The sequence below is a fragment of the Monomorium pharaonis genome, chromosome 7, assembly GCF_013373865.1.
Source record: "Monomorium pharaonis isolate MP-MQ-018 chromosome 7, ASM1337386v2, whole genome shotgun sequence".
Taxonomy (NCBI): Eukaryota; Metazoa; Arthropoda; class Insecta; order Hymenoptera; family Formicidae; genus Monomorium; species Monomorium pharaonis.
The window spans coordinates 16420716-16439563 of NC_050473.1; the positions used below are offsets into that span (position 1 = coordinate 16420716).

The window sequence follows — 18848 nt, forward strand, 5'->3', positions numbered from 1 at the left end:
ATTCAATTCATTTTTACCTTTTCTTATAGTTCTAAGAATTATAAAAAGATAAAAATATCAATTTACGAAATTTAAATTTATTAAGTTATTAAATTTCGAATTCATTGTTAATGAAAGCAGCAAATGGTCTTCAATAAAAAATTACTTAGCAACGATTTAAAATTCTTTAATATGATTAACTCTTGACTTTATATTTTTCACCAGAGATTTTTAAATTTTAATCATGCCAGTATAAATCAATCATATATTGAAAGAATCCTTATAACAATTGCATTACTTTTTCTACTAAACGTAATTAAGCTTAAGATTTATTTATGATGCTTGAAGTATTCAAAAATTTTTGCATTTAAAATTACAAATTTATATTCGGAAGAGAAATAAAAGTGGAGATGATGAATGCAAAGAATGCAGCAACACGAACAGACCTCTAATGAGCACTCAATGTTTCTTTAATATGATTGGTTCTTGCTTTAATTTAGGTTAGTTAGACCTAAGGCCTTGCACACTAAATAAAGGAAAATTAGATATTTAAAAATTAGGAATTACAATTTTAAAATCAATTTCCAATAAACTATATAGAAAAAAAATAAGTTATGTTGTGTTTTTTTTTAACACATTTATGTTTTACATTTTATTTTTAGGGTATATCCACACAAACTTGCATAAGCATATGCATAAGAATTTGATTGGTCTATTTTCTTATGCAAGTGCTTATGGACCAATCAATTGTCTTATGTGTATGCTCATGCGCTTATGCAAGTTTGTATGGATATACCTTTGTGCATTAAGATTTAACTGTAAAAACTCGTCGTAATAAAAAAATCACTGAGTGCTCACTGAGCTATCTGCTTTTTTGCAGGCCTATTCTCTTTGGCTGAACTTTTTACGCGATTTATCTTTTCTCTTTTACTTCTCTCGCGTTGGAGAGAAGAAAAAAAAAAGAATAAACTCGTGCACACAAAGTACACGAGAAGTGCGGCGAAAAGGAACAGACTTTCCACCGGACGCGGTCAATGTTGGCAACGTTCACGGCAAATAGTGATCTTTCGTTGCATGACGTTGGCCACGACGAATGACGATCGACTGGGGCAAGTGTGCGCGCTTGGCTTCATTCGTTCGGTAACAATGGCGGCAGATCTGGACCAGTTTCAACAGCTTCTAAATACACTGCTCAGCACAGATAACGATGTTCGGGCGCAGGCGGAGGTACGTTTAAATATCCGGTAAACTTTCGCGACCGCGCCCCGCGAACGTCATCCGCGCGCTGGGAGGCGCGGGTGGCCGCGGCGCCGCCTGCGGGTACGTTCCATGCCGAGCACGTTGCCGACGTGTTGTCACAGCCCGCACGCGGGGTGCCGTCCAGCCGGCGTCGGGCGGAGGATCGTTCGTCGGTCAACGGCATCGCGGTGGCCGGACGCGACGCGTCGACGGACAGCTGTCGTCTGGTGACCGGGCGTCGAATCCCCGACGCACTTCCTCGACGCGATCGGTCGAGAAATCCAAAATGGTGTCCTACATGCGGTCGGCGCGCGTCCCGCGTGTGCCGAGGCAACGGAGGTCGGCGCCGTGTCTCGACGCTCTCGCCAACGACAGCCCCGGGCACCACGGGGAGCGGGATTCCGGTCCGGGTCCGCGCGGAAACGACGCGCCGCGTCACGTCCGCTTGTTCCCGCCGCACAGCATGCACGTTTCGCGAGAGGTGCATCTCGTTTTCCCGCCTACCCGCGAGCGAGCCGCGCGATTTCCGGCGATCATCGCGGCGTGCACCGCGTGTATCGTCCCTGCTCGCCTTGCGATCCGCCCGACCCGAATCGCACTTACGTGGCTCGTTCGCGCGGCTTCGATGCCTCTCGGCGCGCTCTATATACGTCTATTACCTTGACTCACGGTACGATCACGTGTCGAGCGCAATTCGTCGAATATTCATACGTGCGCCGATTACAATATGTACTCCGGCATGCAATGAGTCAGATCTAGCTTGATATATTTAGTTTGGTGGGAAGAGGCGAGAGAGAAAGAGAAAGAATTTTGATTTTAACAACTGCAAATGTAGATATAATGTAGATATATTCATTGTATGTGTGTATGTGTATATTATATATATATATATATATATATATATATATATATATATATATACATTCTTTCCTTTGCATAGAATATAATGTATAGTAGTAGAATAAAGACACTTGCTTTTTAGTGTGGCATTTATATATTCTATTTTATAATTTTTATTATTGATATTACTTTTTTCTTCTATAACATTTGATTTTTTAGTAAGAAATTGTATATTTAAGTATATTAAGTGAAGGAAATAAATACTTTTCAGACAAATATAAATTTATGTAAAGAAATTTTATCTTTGTAGCATAACGTAAATTATTTTTTTAAAACAGTATTACATTTATTTTACTGTATATAGTTTTGTCATTGGAAACATAACAAAATTTTGAATAACATGATTTTTATTCTAAAATTATTCAGGAGGCGTATGGCAATCTTCCAGTGGAAAGCAAGGTGACGTTTCTTTTAACTACCATTTGCAATGGTACCCTTGCTGAAGAAATGCGGACCATTGCTGCAGTGTTATTGCGTCGATTATTCTCCTCAGAATTTATGGACTTTTATCCCAAGGTAGACTGAAGCTTCCCTTCTACTAATCTATTATAGAAAAATTTTTTCGTTAAAATGTATTTTTTCAATTCAGCATTGTTATCATTTTATTAACAATCTCTTATCAAGAAATAAGAATTATATTTGAATCAAAGGTCAGTTAAAAATAAAATTGATATGAAATTACTCCACCGCAGATTCCACCAGAGGCACAAGCTCAGTTGAAGGAGCAAATTTTATTATCAGTCCAAAATGAACAAACCGAAACTATTCGACGTAAAGTCTGTGACGTTGCAGCCGAAGTTGCCAGGAATTTAATAGACGAAGATGGCAATAATCAATGGCCGGAATTTCTTCAGTTCCTATTTCAATGCGCGAATAGTCCATTGCCGGCATTAAAAGAAAGCGCGCTTCGTATGTTTACGTGAGTTTTCTTTTAATCAGTCATATGAGTGGTATGTTTATTTAAAAAATAGAAGTATAAAGAATGTTAAATGTGCATGAGCAGATCCGTCCCAGGTGTATTTGGAAATCAACAAGCAAATCATCTTGAACTTATAAAACAAATGTTACAACAGTCTGTCATGGATATGGCAAATTATGAGGTAACGTGAAATTTATATACTCATTTTTTTATTTAGTCTAACGGGAGACAGATACACGAGTTTCGACAAGATAAGATTATTCGTCACATAATTCTCCCCCCAAAAATGTGCCTTCTGATGACTGTAACTTGTGAAGCATTAATTTACAGACAGATACGGGGCATACATTTTATATGAAAATACATTTACGTTGATATTTAAAATAAAATATTATAATTGTCAGAAATGTTTTTATTGTAAGAACAATTGTAATGATTATGAATGTTTTCTTATTACATAGGTCAGGTTTCAAGCGGTACGAGCAATTGGGGCATTTATTACATTACATGACAAAGAGGAAAATATATACAAACATTTCTCAGAACTAGTTCCAGCGCTTGTACAAGTAACTGCTCAATCTATAGAAAAGCAGGATGATGATTCTCTTATAAAGGTGTTGATAGATCTTGCTGAAACCACACCAAAATTCCTCAGGGGACAATCAGATAACATTATGCAGATGTGCATGAATGTAATTTCCAACGAAGAGATTCCTGACTCTTGGAGACAATTGGCACTAGAAGTTATCGTAACTCTGGCGGAAACTGCACCGGCTATGGTCCGGAAAGTTGGTCAAAAGTATATTGTAGCCTTAGTACCATTGATATTGAAGATGATGACTGACTTGGAGGAAGATGAAAAATGGAGTTTCTCTGACGAAATTACTGAAGAGGATAATGATAGCAACAATGTAGTTGCGGAAAGTGCTTTAGATAGATTGGCATGTGGCTTGGGAGGGAAAACGATGCTACCACAAATTGTGCAAAATATCCCTACAATGTTAAATAACACCGATTGGAAGTACAGGTAAATATATCGTTTTTATTATTTAATTACAAATTATGATCTTATTGATATCTAATATTTAGTGTTATATGTATGTATGAACACATGCATAAAGTATCACAGAAAAGTCAGCAGTTACATACTTTTGTGTAATTGCGTTACATCTGTGATAGAGTAACCAGTGAGATAAAACTCTTTTCTAGCTGCCGTTTTGGCAGCTGATTTGAGATTCTTATTGGATGTTTTTAGAAATAAGAATTAGCAGTTATACATGGTATGATTGCTACAAGTATAAAAACATACAGTTTTTTTAAATATTTGTTAAATGATAGAACTTTATACATTTTTTAACCTTTTATTGTGTATATATATATATAAATAAATTTTTCATTATTTAGACACGCAGCACTTATGGCTATCTCAGCTGTTGGAGAAGGATGTCATAAACAAATGGAAGCTCTTTTACCACAAATAATGGACGGAGTTATACAATATTTACAAGATCCGGTAAATACAAGTTTGCTTTATAATTGTACTTAGCATCAGCTGTCTAAAATTTTTTTTTCTCTACACAAAATTATGTATATGTAATTTATTAGGATAGACCACAAATTTATCCGGCAGTTATATTCATTTGGATATAACAGTGTTGCAATTGTGGCAAATTAAACAAAGGATACAAATCAAGATTTGTTTCTTGCAGTTCCTGAGAGTTGATTATTATTAACAGTAATAGTAATCATAGTTTTGGAACATACATTTCTATTTCTATGAACATAGTATAACGTAAAATTTATAATAAATTATGTAATATTGATTTTTTTTAGCATCCTCGTGTAAGATATGCTGCCTGCAATGCAGTAGGGCAAATGTCTACAGATTTTTCACCTATGTTTGAAAAGAAATTTCACGATAAAGTTATCCCTGGATTATTGATGGTGTTGGACGATAATGCGAATCCTAGAGTTCAAGCTCATGCCGGCGCTGCTCTTGTAAACTTCAGCGAAGATTGCCCGAAAAATATTCTAATACCGTATCTCGATGCCATAATGGCTAAACTTGAATCAATATTGAATGCTAAATTCCATGAATTGGTGGAAAAGGGAACGAAACTCGTACTTGAACAGGTAAGTTGAATTATAAACAATCAACATTTACTCCTGAATGTGTTGGATTAGTTCTAAAGAGCCATTTTTTGTTAAGAATATTAACATTTTGTTTTACATAATATAATTATCGCTATATCTAAAATCTTTAAATTGAAAGATCAGAGAAATTTTCGTCACACTTTGTCTTTAACTCTGTGCTTTTTACATTCAGTTCCATTATGAGAACTGTCTTCATTGCGTTTTATGTAAAATTACGAATTTTTTATATATAATTTATTAAGCCACAAATTAAATTCCATGGTCATATTTATTTGGATATGACAGTGTTGCAATTGTGGCAAATTAAGCGAAGGATATAAATCTTTACTATATTACTGTTTTGGTAATATAGATAATTTAGATTTGTTCCTTGCGGTTCCTGAGAGTTGATTACTATTAATAGTGATAGTAATCATGGTTTTGGAACATACATTTTCATTCGTGTATAAACACAATGTAACGTAAATGTAAAATTTATAAAGTTTATTATAAGATCTTTTAAATCTAAAATCCACAAATTTCAAGACACAATACCGCTTTCATAAAGCCACATTACATTTTCAAGTTATAATAAATAGTTATAATAAAACAAATAAATTATGAAGTCTTGACTTAATGTATAATTGAATTTTTGTTGCTTTTTATGCAGGTTGTGACAACAATTGCCTCTGTTGCGGATACATGTGAAGAGCAATTTGTAACATATTATGACAGGTTGATGCCTTGTTTAAAATATATTATTCAAAATGCAAATCAACAAGAACACAAAATATTACGAGGCAAAACGATTGAATGCGTCAGTCTTATAGGCTTAGCTGTGGGCCCAGAAAAGGTGATTAAATATATTTCAATTATTTTTTAAAAATATTTTTTACATGAAAAACTCATCAATTATATTGTTCAATCTTAATAGTTTATTGCTGATGCTAGCGAAGTTATGGATATGTTACTTAAAACGCATACAGAAGGCGATCTTCCCGATGACGATCCGCAAACCAGTTATCTTATATCTGCTTGGGCCAGGATTTGTAAAATTCTTGGTAAGATAATAATGAGGACTTACATTTTAAAAATACAATATAAACAAGTTTTTATTTATTTATTATGAAATTTTTAATCCTTGCACAATTTCTTAAATTTATTATTTTTTAAATAGGAAAACAATTCGAACAGTACTTACCGTTAGTAATGGGACCTGTGTTGCGAACAGCCGCTATGAAACCTGAAGTTGCACTATTAGATAATGAAGATATGGAAGGCATCGAGGGTGATCTTGACTGGCAGTTTGTTTCACTAGGAGAGCAACAAAACTTTGGAATTAAAACGGCTGGTTTGGAGGATAAGGCTTCTGCATGCGAAATGTTAGTTTGTTATGCACGAGAATTAAAGGAGGGCTTTGCGGATTATGCGGAAGAGGTCGTACGATTGATGGTGCCGATGTTGAAGTTTTATTTCCATGACGGTGTCAGAACTGCAGCTGCGGCAAGTTTGCCGTATCTACTCGACTGTGCTAAAATAAAAGGTTATTAAAAATTTAATATTTCTATTTAAAAATCATAACTTTTCTGTTACAAACTGTTATGTCTTATAAATGTTTACAGGTCCACAATATCTAGAGGGTATGTGGGCATACATTTGTCCAGATCTGTTAAAAGCTATTGATACAGAACCAGAATCTGAAGTGTTGTTGGAATTATTGTCTTCTTTAGCGAAATGTATTGAGACACTGGGCGCAGGTTGTTTAAGTGCGCCTCATATGACTGAACTTTTACGACTTTTAGATAAATTACTTACTGAACATTTTGACAGAGCAGTTGCTAGATTAGAAAAACGAAAAGATGAGGATTATGATGAGGTATTATAAAACTCAATTGTGTATAACATTTGTAAGAATTTTTATAAATCTATATATATTAACGCGATATATTTATTGAATTATAGGTTGTTGAAGAACAACTTGCTGATGAAGACAATGAGGATGTATACACGCTCAGCAAAATTGCTGACATTTTACATGCCTTATTTACGACTTACAAATCCTCCTTTTTCCCATACTTTGATCAAATATGTGGACATTTTGTTAAATTATTGAGCCTCGAAAGATCATGGTCCGATCATCAATGGGCTTTATGTGTATTTGATGATGTTATAGAATTTGGAGGACCTGATTGCGCGAAATATCAAGAATTCTTTTTGCGACCCATGATTCAATATGTTTCTGATAAATCTGCAGAAGTTAGACAAGCGGCAGCTTACGGTTGCGGAGTTTTAGGCCAATTTGGTGGAGAAGGTTTTGCCCAAGCGTGTGCAGAAGCTTTACCAAAACTAATGGAAGTTATCAGTGACCCGGAATCTAGGTCACCAGAAAATGTAAACCCCACTGAAAATGCTATTTCGGCAGTGACTAAAATTCTCAAATACAATAATTCAGCAATCAACGTCGATGAAATTCTTCCACACTGGTAAACTGATATTTTAAGAAAATGGTATATAATAAATTATAAACGAGCATAAACTTCTGAACGCTTTTTTTTTACAGGCTGACTTGGTTGCCAGTCGTTGAAGATGAAGATGAAGCACCTCACGTATATGGATACCTGTGCGATTTGATTGAAGCAAATCACGCAGTAGTTTTAGGAACGAATAATTCGCATTTGCCTCGGCTTATAAGTTTCTTTGCCGAAGCATTGTTCAGAGAAGCCGTGCCTACCGACCATCCCGTTATGTCTAGAATTCTTAGTATCGTTAGAGAAATACAGGTGAGTGAAAACTAACAGTACTGTAAGTTTTTTCTTTATTGCTACAATTTTCAAAAAATAATTTTTTTTCCTAGAACAACGACACGATATTCCAGGCGACCATAATGCAGTTAACAACAGATCAACAACAGGCGCTTCATGAGGCACTTAGTGCATTAAGTTGAATTTTTAACATCGTAACAAATAAAAAAAATTAATGCTCCGTTGATTAATCTCTTGAAGAAATCGTAAAGATTGTAGGTATATTGAGATACATACCTATGAGACATTCGCCTAGTTATACACACACACGTAAATATATTTAAGCATTCTACGTATTATTATTATCCACGTACTTGTTGAGTATGTATTTCTGTATCATTATCAGATATTGATTAGTTTTCTATCGTCAGGGATTGTTAAACTTTTGAAGCAAAATTAGAGTTTTGATTTTACAGTGCTTCTACGAATGAAGACAAGTCGAAAAAAAAAACATTTTATCAATTATGAATGAACTTGCATTGGCAGAATTAAACAAAAAAAGCTGTTTATATATTTTAAACTCAATATTTTATACATATATACTTGTTGTATATATATACATATATCTATCTCTTTTCTTCCTGCATCACATTGGTGAATACTATTAAAAAGTTTATGAATAATGACGTTGACTTAAATCAAACGTTCAAGCGATAATGTTCTGCCATTGAGAATCGAACGATACTAAATTATTTTAAAAAATAATGGCTTTGTAAAAAAATTGCGTACGTACGTTGTGTAATACGTACATATAGCTTTGTTATGCGAGTGTAACATTAAGGAATTATGGTTTTGTTACTGTGATCTTTCTAAATTGTGTTTTGAGCTATCTCCACGTTCCGATGAAATAACAAAGCTAATGCAAGATAGACTGGAAAGCCTCGTAGCCATGAAGTGAACACGTGACATTGTGATTTAGGTATTTTTATTATTAAATTTAGATACAGTAAATGTTATTTAATAATAATATCGATAATGTTGCAGCGTTGAGATTCTGTATACGAATGCCTTTTGAATGAAACGTAATGAAAAGTTTTTAAACTTTTAGATTTATGATCTATGAGATATGACTTTACAACGTATATAACAAATATATTTTTTTTTCTCATAAAAATATATGTTGGAATGCTATAAATTCTTGTAATCTTACAGCTAATATTGAGTTACACTTAGCTGTAATTTTACAACTATTCATGTCATAAACCAAATGTTATTCGAAAATAAAAAGAAGGTGGAAAAAGCAAAAAAAACTTGGTTATACAAAATACATTACGTTTCTTTCGGCTGATGTGACACGATGAGAATTGAGATGTTGAATGAAAAAGGACTGAGCGATATAATCTGTTTAAACAACTCCTCCCCTCCCATTTTCTTATTATTTATTTATAAAATACGTACTCCAATACTTGCGACTGTATGCGAAATTTTACTGACGGAAAGACTATCTCTACTACACCTCACGGCTACTCCAAATATGAATGCTCCAAGTAACAACCTTTTTTTACTAAGGACGTGTAGAGGAGTAAAAGTAAAAAATAAACATTTATTTGTACATACGTCAAAGTATATAAAAATATCGCGAACAAGTATATAGAGTAGAAGTACTTGATTGTAACTAATCCTTGATATATGGTAGGCACTGCCTCGTTATTTCACAGAAAATCAACACAATCTTGTGCACATAATTGCAGCAGATACATACGGAAAATTAATATTGGACTGTTTATGCGATATGCATTTGCGACAGAGTTGAAGAGCTAAAAATCAATGTGAAAAGGAAAAATTATAATTCTTATATAGAGATTATTTTAAAATCATTATTAGCTAAAATAAATCTCAGCTTTGTAATCATTTGTTTTGCTTCACCTGCTACATTCTTAAATGTATATTTTAATTTAATTCTATGGTTATTAACATTTTTTTTTGCAAATTAACTTTGTTACGTTTCATATGATGTATAATACAACGTATATTTAATTCAAATTTCGAACTAGATTGTCGTAAATATCACAAATTAAGTATTTTATTCATTGTCGTTTAACATTAAGTATCTTGTGCAGCAATAGTCTCAGTAAAATTTATTACAAGGTTATATGATAATTATCCTAAGCGTTTTTTATAACTTATAAGTATCGATAAGAAAATGAAAAAAAATACATATTATCAGTGTACAATTTAAAAACGTACAACTGAAGTTGAGATAGTTGAAAATATCAGTATTCGTATCAATTTGCTGAGTATCGCTTTATCGATCACTACCGCGAGAGATAATACCTTTTTGCTATCGTAACATATTTGATAAATGCGGCACATATAAATTTTATAAGTAATAACTGCAGGTGGAGGCAATAGGCCTTTAGCAACACTTGTCACAGTATACCGAGACGCAGTTATTTATAGCATTATTTTGCTGTTTAATTTTTTATGAGTAATTTATATTGCAATATATGAGAGGGTCAATGACGGACCGACTCTGACATTTAGTCTGCTCGATATCGAACGTTTAACTGATTAATATGCATCTATAATAAGCTAGTAAACAATCAGAAAAGACATTAATTAAAATTCAATGGCTGAATCCTAAATTTTTTATGTACATTTCTGTTTAGAACTTTTATTTTCTATTTTTCTTTGTATTCTAAAGAGAAAATGCAATTAATGGAAGGTGCGCCTGTTTCTTTATTCAAACGTTGAGCAACATTAAATTTGCGATACTCAATGGCCAATTTTGCGACATACGTAGGGTAATTGATAACCCATAATCGTAAAATGAAAACGCACATGTATTTTCGAGAGTAACGGAGGAAACCTGATTTAAGAGAGTATCTGTACAACGGTACTTTGCAGTACAACGGGCCACTATGCAAAGGTATTTCCTGCTTGCATATAGCGTGTCCTCTTAGACATTTCTTGCGTTCGGATTTTGTTTCTGTAAACGTTTTCTTTAATCAGACTGAGCTCGAATTAAAAGAGACATGGCTAAAATGTTAAAGCATAATGATGGATATTCCGATAGGAAAGGTCGAGGGAAAAGTTCTCGGTCGCGGCCATTGATCTCTCATTTAACTGCACAAGTTTCGTTCTTCGCAGCTGAACCCGGAAAATCTTGGGAATGTATCTAAAAGATATCTTTAAGATATTTCTGAAAGATGTTTAAAAGAATTTTAAGAAAAGATAATTTTGTAGAATTTCTAAAAAATATCTATAAAAACATCTTCACAATTGTTATGTTAACAAGCATTATGTACATATATATAATCGTATTAATTTTGAATCTGTGAAAATCGATATACATACATGTATACAATATATAAAAAATAAATATGATTTTACATGTATAAAGTTAAATGTCGAATAAAATTAATTTTATTTTAAAAATGTGTAAATAACACAAGTGTAAATATTTTATTTATACACATATTTTATTAAAACGTACAAAGAAAATATTTGTACATGTTATTTATACATTTTACTAAATATGATCTGTACACATATAATCATATTTATTTGATAAACTATAAATATATATCCGGATTTGTATTTGTAATTTGATAAGACCGATATTTGATAAATTCACACGTACGTCGCCCGCTGAACGAAAAAGAAAAACAGAGAAAGGGATTATCTCGAGAATACGTTAAGTCTGTTTCTTTTCTCTTTTTTCCCCGTCTTTTCGCGGACCGTTTCCACCGTGTGTAGTATATACATGTGGACGTGCACGCCGGCATGCGGAACGACCGGCGCACACATGACGCCGGCGATCATCCGATATTACGTCATCTCGCTTAGAGGCGCGAATATCGCCGCTCCGCTCGCGGCCGGCTCATACGTGTCTGCGACGATAAAGCGAACGCGACGCAGCAGTTGCGGCGGGTGGTGTTGTCGATAATAAACGTGATCCCGTGGAGTGTCACGCATACATCCGGTCTTCCCGGACATTATCGGATCGACGCGAGCGAGCGAGTGAGACAGCAAGCCCGTCCGCGCGATAAGCCCCCTAATCGCCGCGAATCGAGATCGCGGAAATCCCCTCCCCCCGGTAAAGGAGCCTTGGTGCCGAGTAGTTTTGCGTCGCTGGGGGCACGTCGCGACGCCCGGCAAATTTCGAAGACCGTCGCCAGGGCACGCGCGGACAACGATTGAACGGTAAGACACCGCGCAGCTGCGCTATTTCCCAGGATCCTACGTACACTGGAAATTAAAGATTGCATCAAGATTAAAGTTATTTGATTTGATTCGCAATTTTTACTTTCTATCTAATAGTTCGATATGATAGGCGTCGCGACGCTGCAATCCCCTCCCTCGCGGTTGAAGACCTAGCTACGTATATGCCGCGTTGCTCTGGCTACGTGTCACGCGTGTCGTATTTCCGAGTGTTCCGAGGGTGGATGCCCGTGATCGATGCGAGGCGGTGAGAGAGAAAGAGAGAGACAAGCAGAAAGAGAACCTAGAGTTTCAAGAATGTTTTCATTCAACTCCTGGAGAAATTTTAGGCGAGCTCTTTTAATTCGTCGATTGATTATTAATTAAGCTTTTGTTCGTACGTCCGGTATAATAAAGTGAGAAAATCTAGAAAGAAAAAGGAAGACCATCGGTGACAGTTGCGATATAACAAAGCAATCATGTGTGACGCATAACGAGCGCACAAATCATGTATTGCGCATACATGCACACATACATATACATACACAACATAGAGCTTATATACGTGGCGAAATTTTGAAAAATGCAGCTCTGCGTTTCTCCCTGCGAATTGAGACCACGTCTTATGAATTCTACATGAAAGTCGGTGTGGTGATTTCTTTTATTATAGAAAATAATAAGTTCTCCTTCTAAATCTCGTGTGTTACCACAATTTCAAATAAATGTTGACCCAAAACGTGACACGAATCTCTTTTCTCTGTGAAGCCTCTTTGGTGCTTGTACCTATATAAAATTTTTATTATTGCAGCCAAGAATGTCGTTCATTATATTAATAAAACTTGAGGAAATTTAAACATTGGGATTAAATTAAATAAAATCAAGTTTTAATTCAGCTGAAAATAATAATTATGAAATATATCCAGATTATTTCACTTTTTTTTAGTTCCTTTGAAGAAAAATATATTTCATATGTAATTATCATTTGTATTCGTTATACATTTTTAAGAAAAAAATACAATAGTATTACTATGAAGCCTTTTTTGGATTTAAATTTAATTTAAATCAATTTAGCTTCACAAATTAAATCTTAATATGCTTCATAATGAAAGAAAAAACGAAAGGTAGATTTCACTGCAACTGATTGTGAGTACGCTTTATCGAACCATTTCTCAAGAAGTATATCTGTCCCTGAGTCTATAAGCGCGATAATATTATTTAATATTAAGCAATATTTTAAGTATATTCTTAGAATATCAAGTGTACATTTAATATTCTAGGAATACACTTAAAATATTAAATAATATTATGCGCTTATAGAGTAGAAGCTATCTAATCTACAGAGCTCCAGCGCCGGCTATACGCTCATGATTACGATTAACAATCTCAAATCACACGTATAGTCTAACTTAAAAATAGTCCGACTGTGCTGTGTACTTTCTTATAGTGCAGCAGGTAGTTTTGCAGAATAATCGACCGACTACAATAATAGTCAAAACGTCTCATAAAGAAGCGCCGGCTACGAATTGAGATCTACCAATCGTCAAACGCGAGACAATACGGCGTGCCTCGTTGAAGGTACGATTGGCCGGTTTTCCTCTTTCTTTCTTTTTTTCGCACAAATACAAATCCGTCTTGGCGGCTCTAGAGAACAGGCGTCGCGTCGAAGTCTCCCCCAGCGCGAGAGCGGAGGGAGGGTTTGCACTCTCGGTGCTCCGGAGCGAGACGGACGTACGGCCGAGCGACGGGGGACGAGAGTAGGATGGAAGATAGGTCGGTGCCGAGGGGCGCAGCTGCATGCCCCCGAGAACAGACCTATCGCGGCGAGCGTCTACTGCTGGGTCAGCTGAGGCGACTCGCGCACACAAACACGTTGCAATTTGGACGAAGGAGGATAGTCGTGTCGCGTCGTGAGCCCCGTTCGGCCTTCGTCGTCTTCGCGCTCCCGTTCGCGTCCCGTTGGCACAATTTTTCTCCTCCCCCGAGTATCCCGAGGAGGAAGAGGCAGCGAAGGAGAGGGCAGTCGTCCCGAGGTAGTCCAACCTTTTCTTTGGCGCGAGAACGCAAGATTTCGCAAGAAACGGGTCGTGAAACGGGACCACCAGATGCTCCGGATAGCCGCCTACGTGTAAGTGCGTACCGCAACGGGCATACGAAGTGAGTCCGCCATCCAGCGACTTCCTCTCGATCGGCGTCGCTCGTCTGTTCGCCGCACCTTCGCAGGGTTCGCGAGCGGCTTTTGCCGCCGTTGTCCGTCGCGTCGCGTCGCGTCGCCGCGAATCCTCCTTCTCGACGAACGACGGGACAGCACAGCAGGACGCGTGTGGGCGGCCGAGCGTGCGTGGCACGCGGCTCGCAGGCGCGGCACGCACATCACCTACGTCGTGACGTGTCGCGATCGGTTAGATCGCGGATGTTAATTCCTACATATCTTCCTCTCCTCCCGAGGAGGCTCCCTCCCTCCTCGCTACGCGAAATGTCGCGGATAACGCGCTCGCTATCTACCAGCGATAATGGTATAACAGTGATTATCGCGGTTTGTTTTCTGGGTTTTAACTGGAATCAATTTTGATTTCGCTGCCACGTGTGAACGACGGCGTTCCCATTCATGTCATTTTTCGTTCATGTCGAAACTCGCTCGCTTTTCTCGCGTTTACGCAACGTATCGCGGCGGCCGTGAGTCAACGTTACAATTGTGTAACCTGTCATTCGTACTCTTTGCAGCTGAATCGAGGCAACGCATGGCAACGCCGTTGAAAACGTGAGAAAATGTCTAGGAAGCGCATCAGAGAGGAAACTATGCTGGCTACCGTGTCCCACCAGAACACCGTCAATGGCGAGAGCGCGTCCTGCTCCAGGGAGAATTCTCCAGTTCATGCCGTAAGCACCTGATGCGATTGAGTTTGGGTTCTCTTAACAAATAAGCGGAAAAATTGGCCCATGCTATCATTCGTGGCATGGAAACGTACCGCGTGTAACGCCACTTTAATCTCCAAAGCTTACGTTTCTTTTTTAAGAAATCTATTTTCACAACTATCAGGAATGACAAGTGATTTTTTTGTCAAACCACACATACATAAAGATTGATACACCATCACATTGCGCATAAATTAATATAAGCACATACACTTATCTTATTTAAATATTCAATTTTGCAATACTGCTACATGTTGAAATACCTATAACATACATATATGTGTGTACGTTTATAAGCTCAAGTCTGTTTGTATATATATAGTCTACTGTTATTGTATATCATATAATGAAAAGAGATTAATCATTGAAGTATAAAGTGTTGTCTAGAGATAATACGTAATATTGCATTTTAACTGATAATGGTCTGGCGTGATTCTAGATTGGCATATCTAATGTGATAAAAAGCTTGGAAATGTCTTGTTACTCGCACAGTCTTGCTTGGTAACTAAAAGCAAAGCCACCTTGACATATTGACTTTAAACATATTGAGTACAATTTCTTGACTTATTATTCTCATAAAGTTAATTCTGTAATTATCTGAGTAAATATCTGAAAGATTTATACAATTTATGCAATTTTTATTTTTAAATCAAGTGCTTCTAACATCAAATAATAATCACAATATCTGAGACAGAAAAATAAAACTTTTTTTCATATATAACGAAATTATATTAAAAGAACAATGACTTGGGGATCCCAACAGAATAATAACGAGAGTATTTTAAAGAATTATAATCATCAAGTTTCTGTTTATCAGGAAAGATTTCCAGTAAGTTTCATCTATTTTATATTTTTCTTGTGAGACGCAATATGTTAAAAAGAGATTTATGTAATAATAATTTGAAATAATAATGATAAATTTTGTAAAAGCATAAAACTCAATTTTATTGCATTCTTCAATTTTTAATGTATTGTATATGTGTGTATCAATTTAAAAATTGAAGGATGTGAAAAAACTTATTTCTTTTAACATAACATATACATTATTTGCATATCTTCCCATAAAATGCCATATAAAATTTTAATTTACTTTAAATTAATAATTATTTTTCTTGTTAATGTATTCTGTTCTCATTTATTCTAGTCAATTTGTAAAGAAGCACCTTTCAGTGATGATCCAGAAGCTATCATAGAGAGAAATGCATGTGATTATAACACACGAATTACCTTAAAACAAGCAAGAAGTGGTAGAGGTATGTCTTAAAGATTCTTAATAAAAATATTAAATATTACAGACATTTTAATTTTTATATATTATTCAAATATTCTTTTTTTTAGTTCCTAGAAAAATTAGAGTTTACGCCGATGGTATTTATGATCTCTTTCATCAAGGACACGCGCGGCAACTTTTACAAGCGAAGAATATTTTTTCAAATGTTTATCTTATTGTTGGAGGTAATTACGCAAAATTTCTTAGGAACTTGATTCTAAACTGTTCATATATTAAGTGCTTTTTATAATAATTTTCAAAATAATATAGTTATTTTTTGATATTATTAAAGTAAAATATAATATCTCAATCTTAATTTTATTTCATAGTGTGTAACGATGAATTAACACATAGCAAAAAAGGAAGGACTGTAATGACAGACTTAGAAAGGTATGATGCCGTTAGACATTGTAGATACGTAGATGAAGTCGTTCGAGATGCACCGTGGGAACTTGATGATGAATTTATAAAAAGGCATAAGGTAGATTGATATTTTTACGTCTTCAAATTTAATAAGTATATAATAAAATTCTGCAAATTTTATTTCATAGAAATTGTATATACTATATTGTATTACAGATTGATTTTGTCGCTCATGACGATATACCGTACATGACAGATGATGGATCGGATGTTTATGCTAAATTAAAAGCTAAAGGTATGTTTGTAGCCACACAGAGAACGGAGGGTGTTTCCACGTCGGACATCGTTGCGAGGATAGTAAAAGATTATGACATATACGTCAGAAGAAATCTCGCACGAGGTTACAGCGCAAAGGAACTTAATGTGTCTTTTCTCAATGTAAGTAATTATTTGTTACGTAATACTTGTTTGCCACATTTACATTGTTTAATTTAAAGATTTAAAAAGATATTATATAATTATACTAAAAGAAAGATACAAAATAATTATAAAAAATGATATAGTTATGACAAATATGCTCATGGAAGAAATCTTACAGGAGAAAAAATTTCGCCTACAAAACAAGTTTGATGACCTAAAAGATAAAGGAAAGCGAGTAATGGAAAACATTGGCGAGAAACGGATGGATATGATAAGCAAATGGGAAGAGAAATCTCGGGACTTTATCGATGCTTTTCTCTTGCTGTTTGGAAGAGAAGGCAGATTGGTATGTATATACATGTGTGCATATATATGTGTACTTTTCACACACATCTTTTTAACTGGGTAATTAATTTATGAAAATACATTGGGACTTTATATTTGTAGTCAACAATTTGGAATGAGAGTAAAGGCCGTCTGATGCAAGCATTATCTCCACCGGCAAGCCCGAAAAGGGACAGTAGCCCAAGTAGTAGTAACAGTAGCAACAACGATGAAGACCAGACAAGGTATATTTTTTAATATATTGCCAATATTTAATATAACCGTTTCATCAACTTTCATTAATTTAAAGGATCAACTGATTAAACTTATAAATTGCTACAAATCTTATAAAACTGATTACCCCTAACCTATTAATTTTATTGTTTTAATTAAAAAATTACTTAATCATTAATTGCAGCTATTGTATTTTACATAAATAAATTATAATTTACAAAATGTGGATAAGAAAAGAAAATAATACAATTAGTTTTAAGTTTTGCAGTTAACAATTCACAAATATAATCAGTCATTTTTTAATTAATCAAAGTTGGTAAGATCAGATCTATCTCTATGAAACATCTCTCGCGGATATCTGACTGTATTTTAATTTAAATACTTTGTTTTACAGTCCACCACCAAAGAAAACGGGACGCTTTGAATTTCCACAAAATAATCACTATTTAAGTGATGATTATAGTGATGATGAAGAAGATCATTTACGCTCCAAATGATAACTAATTACATTAAAGAGGCATATATTCTCACTGACCAAAACAAGCGTGCAATTTTTATTTATTACCTTGAAAGTTTAGATGTATTTTCATACACAAACTGCTGATACTATGCTTAAATGGATTTTGTATGATATTGTAACGCGTATGATATTAACTAGCGTTATACATTAAAATTGTCTGTCGTGATGTGAGAGTTCAGGAGTTTTTGCAGATTTTATCAATTAGATCGTAAAAATAATGATAGAATGGTACATGTAGATTATCTGAGCCATGTATCAGTCAATTTTTTCTTAGTGTTACTGCTTTTGAAATATTGTTACACCGCTTAGTTCCTATGTTACTTAATGGAGATGTATGTGAATCATTTGTCTTTCATTCGGGATTTTATCACGATTGAAAATTATGATTGACATATGTATCCATATTTTCAAAACTAGATACGAACTATCGATTGAAATTGTATTTGCATTCAATGTAAGATATTAATATGTAGGAATATTTTGATTAATTTTGTACAGAAATTTTTATAAAATAATTACTTAATGCAATAATATGATTTATTTTTATCTTTGGATATGCAAATTCAATTATTTAATTTAAATGCAATTTATATTTCAAGAGTTAAATTTTATTTCAATTATAATAACAAAACGTACAAGAAATATTTTTAGGCTTACAAATCGTAAAATTTTGTTGCGTTTTATATTGCA

The 18848-nt window shown here is 34.9% G+C and overlaps 2 protein-coding genes and 1 non-coding gene across 11 annotated transcripts; all 3 read left to right on the plus strand.

The window, feature by feature from the left end:
- Positions 1 to 684: 684 nt before the first annotated feature.
- On the plus strand, positions 685 to 10125 carry LOC105835335 (importin-5). The gene is made up of 14 exons (XM_036289201.1): positions 685 to 1206; positions 2485 to 2634; positions 2811 to 3037; positions 3122 to 3218; positions 3499 to 4064; positions 4442 to 4550; positions 4871 to 5170; positions 5841 to 6023; positions 6105 to 6231; positions 6348 to 6713; positions 6793 to 7046; positions 7133 to 7653; positions 7731 to 7950; positions 8025 to 10125. Exons 1-14 carry the CDS (start codon positions 1054 to 1056, stop codon positions 8112 to 8114), a joined length of 3363 nt encoding a protein of 1120 aa, XP_036145094.1. The 5' UTR covers positions 685 to 1053; the 3' UTR covers positions 8115 to 10125.
- Positions 3260 to 3388, plus strand: LOC114253804. Its single transcript, XR_003625280.1, has one exon.
- A 1400-nt stretch (positions 10126 to 11525) lies between the features above and the next one.
- On the plus strand, positions 11526 to 18324 carry LOC105835339 (choline-phosphate cytidylyltransferase A). 9 transcript variants are annotated; one of them, XM_012678505.3, is made up of 9 exons: positions 11526 to 11934; positions 14836 to 14991; positions 16172 to 16280; positions 16366 to 16482; positions 16627 to 16778; positions 16877 to 17098; positions 17259 to 17426; positions 17528 to 17649; positions 18033 to 18324. In XM_012678505.3, exons 2-9 carry the CDS (start codon positions 14881 to 14883, stop codon positions 18133 to 18135), a joined length of 1104 nt encoding a protein of 367 aa, XP_012533959.1. In that variant the 5' UTR covers positions 11526 to 11934; positions 14836 to 14880; the 3' UTR covers positions 18136 to 18324. The 9 variants fall into 9 exon arrangements, with proteins under 9 accessions (XP_012533959.1, XP_012533954.1, XP_012533960.1 ...); XM_012678500.3 differs by lacking the exon at positions 11526 to 11934 and adding an exon at positions 11942 to 12117; XM_012678506.3 differs by lacking the exon at positions 11526 to 11934 and adding an exon at positions 12147 to 12464.
- The last annotated feature ends 524 nt before the right edge of the window (positions 18325 to 18848 follow it).

Coding starts and splice junctions, on each gene's coding strand:
- LOC105835335 (XM_036289201.1), top strand. CDS start 1,054: ATGACGTTGGCCACGACGAATGACGATCGACTGGGGCAAGTGTGCGCG. Junction 5,171..5,840: donor CGAAACTCGTACTTGAACAG/GTAAGTTGAATT, acceptor CTTTTTATGCAG/GTTGTGACAACAATTGCCTC. Junction 6,024..6,104: donor TAGCTGTGGGCCCAGAAAAG/GTGATTAAATAT, acceptor CAATCTTAATAG/TTTATTGCTGATGCTAGCGA.
- LOC105835339 (XM_012678505.3), top strand. CDS start 14,881: ATGTCTAGGAAGCGCATCAGAGAGGAAACTATGCTGGCTACCGTGTCC. Junction 14,992..16,171: donor AGAATTCTCCAGTTCATGCC/GTAAGCACCTGA, acceptor CATTTATTCTAG/TCAATTTGTAAAGAAGCACC. Junction 17,427..17,527: donor TTGGAAGAGAAGGCAGATTG/GTATGTATATAC, acceptor TTATATTTGTAG/TCAACAATTTGGAATGAGAG.